This window comes from Mobula hypostoma, chromosome 18, assembly GCF_963921235.1.
Source record: "Mobula hypostoma chromosome 18, sMobHyp1.1, whole genome shotgun sequence".
NCBI classification, from domain to species: domain Eukaryota; kingdom Metazoa; phylum Chordata; class Chondrichthyes; order Myliobatiformes; family Myliobatidae; genus Mobula; species Mobula hypostoma.
This window is the reverse complement of record NC_086114.1, coordinates 53380719-53387500: the sequence shown is the minus strand read 5'-3', so window position 1 is coordinate 53387500 and position 6782 is coordinate 53380719. Positions and strand designations below refer to the sequence as shown.

The 6782-nt window shown below is 42.2% G+C and overlaps 1 protein-coding gene across 4 annotated transcripts in view; it reads right to left on the bottom strand.

The window, feature by feature from the left end:
- Positions 1–6782, bottom strand: part of si:dkey-24l11.2 (uncharacterized protein LOC100034462 homolog) — a 102043-nt gene that overhangs the window by 11991 nt on the left and 83270 nt on the right. For all 4 annotated transcript variants that reach the window (XM_063070878.1, XM_063070879.1, XM_063070880.1 and 1 more), the window contains 3 exons: positions 3418–3646; positions 2232–2349; positions 327–450 (listed from right to left, as the gene is read on the bottom strand). In XM_063070878.1, coding sequence (XP_062926948.1) covers positions 327–450; positions 2232–2349; positions 3418–3646 — 471 coding nt within the window. The remainder of the gene's footprint in view (positions 1–326; positions 451–2231; positions 2350–3417; positions 3647–6782) is intronic.

Here is a 6782-nt window from a genome sequence, read left to right as displayed (position 1 = left end):
ACTGTTTATGTTTCTGAACATCTAAATAAAAAATATACAGCACAGGAACAGGCCCTCTGTCCATGTCCGCACCAACTATGATGCCAAATTAAACTAATCCCGCCAAGGTCCGTATCTGTTGCCTCCTTCTTCTTGAGGACACAACAGACCTCTCCAACAGCTAATAGTGTCATAGAAAATCATTATTTAACCGATACTTTTCTTACTAATGCAGATTCTTTCCCATTTCACCACCCTCCTCCATCTGCTAAAAGTAAGCCATGGCTGGGTTAGAGACTGAGAAACAATTTTCAATGTCAAAACCTGAATTTAATGCATGCCCTTACCTGAGCCAACGACAACTTTTCTTGTAATGGCTGCAAGTGCCAAACTCAGGCAGGGGTTTACCAAGCTGAATGGTAGGTACTTGAGGCTGCCTCTTCTGATGCCGATGAACTGAATTTTTATTACCTTCAGCAATAGATAAAAACAAATAACTGGTCACTGGATGGTTGAAGTATGAGACACATATAGTCAAGCATACAAACTACAATAAAAAGGAGGAAATGGTCCAGGGAAGAATTCTTCTCCCCAACTAGGACTGTGCCCGGACTTCTTCAGTGTCTAGTAATAAGGAAACTCTCATTTAGTTCTTATTTGTCTTATTAAACAGATGTACATTCCGCATATCAGATCACAGTTAATACATGTAGATGGCTAATTAGCCTAAAATTTCTTTGGTTTAAAGTTGAAATTGTCAAAACCCATCAGGAAACAATCCCAGCTGGTTTGTTCTTGTGTAGTTAGAAGGCCAAGGAGCGACTCTGAATAGGTTATGAAAGATTTTAATCTAATAAGGAGTGGGGGAGGGAGGCAGCAGACCAAACCCAGCCAGCGTCAAGACAAGGTATTCACTAGTAAACCACAAACAGATTTCAAAAGAAATTCAGTTTCTGAAGGCTGTGGTAAGAATTTGGAACCTGTTAATTGCACCTTTGGGGAAAGGGTTTCTCTAAGGGAATGAAGGAAAATGGGATTTTGTGCTCTACTGATACATTTGGATAAGGAAGGGCAAGAGGATGGAAAAAATCATTAAAGGAGGCATGGATAACACAGATTCCACACTCTGTAATTCCAGACCTATGTACCAAATGTTGTTTTTGTATCAGTTCTCCTCATTCAGACCACAGTACGTGTGCTTGCAACACTGTGTGTCCGACAGAGTGATCAGCAACACTGGGGCTCCACAGGGGACTGTCTTGTCTCCCTTTCTCTTCACCATTTACACCTCGGACTTCAACTACTGCACAGAGTCTTGTCATCTTCAGAAGTTTTCTGATGACTCTGCCATAGTTGGATGCATCAGCAAAGGAGATGAGGCTGAGTACAGGGCTACGGTAGGAAACTTTGTCACATGGTGTGAGCAGAATTATCTGCAGCTTAATGTGAAAAAGACTAAGGAGCTGGTGGTAGGCCTGAGGAGAGCTAAGGTACTGGTGACCCCTGTTTCCATCCAAGGGGTCAGTGTGGACATGGTGGAGGATTACAAATACCTGGGAATACGAATTGACAATAAACTGGACTGGTCAAAGAACACTGAGGCTGTCTACAAGAAGGGTCAGAGCCGTCTCCATTTCCTGAGGAGACTGAGGTCCTTTAACATCTGCTGGACGATGCTGAGGATGTTCTACGAGTCTGTGGTGGCTAGTGCCATCATGTTTGCTGTTGTGTGCTGGGGCAGCAGGCTGAGGGTAGCAGACACCAATAGAATCAACAAACTCATTCGTAAGGCCAGTGATGTTGTGGGGATGGAACTGGACTCTCTGACGGTGGTGTCTGAAAAGAGGATGCTGTCCAAGTTGCATGCCATCTTGGACAATATCTCCCATCCACTACATAACGTACTGGGTGGGCACAGGAGTACATTCAGCCAGAGACTCATTCCACCGAGATGCAACACAGAGCGACATAGGAAGTCATTCCTGCCTGTGGCCATCAAACTTTACAACTCCTCCCTTGGAGGGTCAGACACCCTGAGCCAATAGGCTAGTCCTGGACTTACTTCCTGGCATAATTTACATATTACTATTTAACTATTTATGGTTTTATTACTATTTAATTACTTATGGTGCAACTGTAACGAAAACCAATTTCCCCCAGGGTCAATAAAGTATGACTATGACTACGACTATGACTATTCCCAGCTCTGCCTCCTTTTGCCACTGGAAGCAGGTATATTTAGGCATCCTCACCGATTTCATCCTGTGATTGAACGTTCATCTGGTAAAACTGTGTTGCCTCCACCAAAACGCCAAGTTTGCCATGACAGTGCAAACAGTTTAGCTCCTTGTACCGGCCATAGGACAGATCCTGGATAAAAAGAGAAAGTTTACGAACTGCAGTCACTCAGTTAGCAATTTCTATAAGGGACTCAATACTCTTATATACAAATACTGCTTATAATTTATAATTTAAAACTCAATAATGAACTTATTAAAAGGGAAAAAATATGCCAGAAATGTTGTCTCTCAAATTCCGTTGCAGATTTTAAAATTGCATTTGCCATTTCCTTGAGCTAAGGCATGGAGTGGTATCATCAACCCCATGCATTTCAGAAGCTCCTTCATTTTCTTCGGCTTGCTATCTCATACAATTTAATGCAACCTTCCAAGTAAAAGTGTCAAAGTTGGGAAACAAACACAGAAAAATCCAGAGATGCACAGAATGAGAAATATGGAGGAAACCCTTTTCCTAGAATCCTCTGATCCAGTTGTTGTAATCTGAAGTCAGAAACAATCTCTCTATTGACGAACTAACATTACATGTACAAAATCACCTAGATGCTTAAAACCTTTTGGATTCTCCAGTAACTAGGATGCCAAATGTAATATTGTCCGTCCAATGACACATATTCTCCAAGAGGACCACAACCTTGCGGTAGGGGGCTGAAAGCTTGCATGCCTCGATGACCTAGTGAACTATGTTGGCTGGAGTCAGTGCTTTATGCTTTCGCTCTTGGTAGAGTCACCCATGCCAAACAGGTCAAAGGATAGAGGCTTGACTAAGAGTGGTCCACCAGATTCAGCTCAGGGCTAACAACCCTGAATGGCAAAATAAAACTGTTATGGAAACAGCAATGAAGAATCCTTTTACATCTGAGTGTGACAGTATTCCTGAGTCTCCAACTGGGACTTGCATGACAGACAGTAGTGAAAACTGAGAAAAGTGGAAGCTACTGACTTGATGAAGGAATCCCTGAACACCACCAGAGATGGAAGATCTTCATTGCTGCCCTAAACGCCAACGGCATAACAGGCAGTAAGTATGACACATATACATTACAAGATTTATCTCAACTAATCTTTTATGCCAGAGGAACAAAAAAGCTACTAGAATCTCAACAGGTCAGATACTTAAAATGCCTCCTGTTTTACTCACTTGCAGAGCGCCCTCTTTGGAGCAGTTTAGACAGCCCACAGTAAAGTGACTGTCCTGTAAGATCAAGTCTACAGGGACACTTCCATACAGGTCCAGGTAACCCAAGACATTCGAATTCTCATGCAGTACACCGGGTTGGAATGCCACACTGATGTCATTGTTACACTTCTCACAGCTTGCAGAAGAAGGGTGATTTTGGGACACAGTCAGATCTGCAGTTATTTTGCACCTTTGAAAAGAAATTGGACAATGGTCAATTCTAAAGGAGATACTCATTAGGAATACTAAATGCTAAAATCCTGCTGAATCTTTTCGGCCAGTTTGGTTTTGACTCAATTACAAGATTAAAAATGATAAGTAATGCAACCTGACACCAAGCAAGTTACAAATCTTCAGCAGCCTACTTCTGAATGGGGAGAAAATTCAGAAATCAGGGATCCAAAGGGGTTTGGGAGTCTTCATGCTGGATTCCCTAAAAGTTAACTTACAGGTTGAGTCAGTGGTAAATGCAATGGTAGCATTAATTTCAAGCAGATCAGAACATAAAAGCAAGGATGTAGTGCTGAGACTTTATAAGGCTTTGGTCAGATCACACACACAGGGTATTGTGAGCAGTTTTTAGGCCCCATTTAACAAAGAATATGCTGGTATTGGAGGGAGTCCAGAGGAGTTTCGCAAGAATAGTTCCAGGAATGAAAAGGTTAATGTATGAGACATGTTTGATGCCTCTCAGCCTAGAAGAATGAGGGGGGATGTCACTGAAATCCATCGAATATTGAAAGGTCTAAATAGAGCAAACGCTGAGAAGATGTTTCCAATAGTGGAAGAGTTTAGGACCGGGGGCGCAGCCTCAGAATAGAAGGATAAGCATTTAGAATGGAGATTTGGATGCCAACCAACTAGCGGGAGTGTTGAAGGACATTTTCAACCTCTCAATGCTATGGGTAGAAGTTCCCACTTGCTTCAAAAAGGCAACAATTATACCAGTGCCTAGGAAGAATAACGTGGGCCGCCTTAATGACTATCGCCTGGTAGCACTCACAGCGACAGTGATGAAATACTTTGAGAGGTTGGTTATGACTAGACTGAATTCCTGCCTCAGCAAGGACTTGGATCCATTGCAATATGCCTATTGCCACAATAGGTCAATGGCAGACGCAATCTCAATGGCTCTCCACATGGCTTTAGACCACCTAGACAACACAAACACCTATGTCAGGATGCTGTTCATCGACTGTAGCACAGCATTTAATACCATCATTCCCACAATCCTGATTGAGAAGTTGCAGAATCTGGGTCTCTGTACCTCCCTCTGCAAATGGATCTTCGACTTCCTAACCGGAAGACCACAGTCTGTGCAGATTGGTGATAACATATCCTCCTCACTGACAATCAACACTAGCACACCTCAGGGGTTGTGTGCTTAGCCCACTGCTGTACTCCCTATATACACACGACTGTGTGACTAGGCATAGCTCAAATACCATCTACAAATTTGCTGATGATACAACTATTGTTGGTAGGATCTCAGGTGGTGGCGTACAGGAGTGAGATATGCCAACTGGTGGAATGGTGTCGCAGCAACAACCTGGCACTCCACGTCAGTAAGATGAAAGAGCTGATTGTGGACTTCAGGAAGGGTAAGATGAAGGAACACATACTAATCCTCATAGAGGGATCAGAAGTGGAGGGAGTGAGCAGCTTCAAGTTCCTGTGTGTCAAGATCTCTGAGGATCTAACCTGGTCCCAACATATCGATGTAGTCATACAGGAAACAAGACAGCGGCTATACTTTATTAGGAGTTTGAAGAGATTTGGCATGTCAACAAATACACTCAAAAACTTCTATAGTTGTACCGTAGAGAGCATTCTGACAGGCTGCATCACTGTCTGGTATGGAGGGTCTACTGCACAGGACCAAAAGAAGCTGCAGAAGGTTGTAAATCTAGTTAGCTCCATCTTAGGCACTAGCCTACAAAGTACCCAGGACATCTTTAGGGAGCAGTGTCTCAGAAAGGCAGCCTCCATTATTAAGGACCTCCAGCACCCAGGGCATGCCCTTTTCTTACTGTTACCATCAGGCAGGAGGTACAGAAGCCTGAAGGCACACACTGAGCGATTCAGGAACAGCTTCTTCCCCTCTGCCATCCAATTCCTAAATAAACATTGAAGCTTCGGACACTACCTCACTTTTTTTAATATACAGTATTTCTGTTTTTGCACATTTTAAAATATCTATTCAATATACGTAATTGATTTACTTGTTTATTTATTATTATGTTTTATTTATTTTTTTCCGCTCTCTGCTAGATTATGTATTGTATTGAACTACTGCTGCTAAGCTAACAAATTTCACGTCACATGCTGGTGATGATAAACCTGATTCTGATTTCTTTTGTCAGAGAGAGGTGAATCTGTGGAATTCTTTGCCATAGACAGCTGTGGAGGCCAAGTTATTGGGTATATTTAAAGCAGAAGTTAATAGGTTCTTGATTAGTAAGGGTATCAAACATTACAGGGAGAGGACAGCAGAATGGGGTTGAGAGGGATAATAAATCTGACATGATGGAAGGACGGAGAAGATGCAATGGGCCAAATGGCCTAATTCTGCTCCAATGTCTCATGGTGTTAAGATTGCATCCCAAATCATAAGAGAACAGAGAGGAGTGTGCCATCAAGAAAGACAAGGAAACTCATCCAGTAGTAATTCAAAACATTAATCACAATGGTAACTGAAAAGCAAACACTGTAGCCTGAAGTGCAAAATTAAAACAGAAAATGCCGGAAATACTCGGGGGCAACCCTAGACAGAGAAAGGTCACTGACATTCCATGATAATTTTACACCAATCTCAAATCCAAATGCGCTGATTATCCAGCAGGTTGCTTCTTTAGCTTGAAGAGTTCTGCATTAAGTGCTGGAATCCATCTTTTGGTGTGTGGTAACAGGGCCCTATTAAAATCCACGTTGCAGCATGGATTTGTGAAAAATAGCATTGGGCAAATCTATTGAGTTTTTAAAAATCTTTATATAAGGGGGGAAACAGTGGAAGTAGTAGAACTGGACTTGCAGAAAGCATTCAATAAAGTGTTAGATATGAGGTCATTAAATTAAAACTGATGGGCTTGGGACTGTTAGCCCAGATGGTTGACAGAACATAGAGCAGAAGTAGAGATTCCCCCCATCCCCCCAACCCAGTATGGCACACAAGGACCTGTGATTGGTTTCAGTTATTTGTAACTTTTATCAATGGCAACTAAAAAGACAAACATAACGTTCTATTTTCTTTCACCCAAAAAAGATGTAAATTTAGCTGCAAAACAAGTAGTGAGGAGAATGAAAAACTATGCATGCAGTCTGGTGAG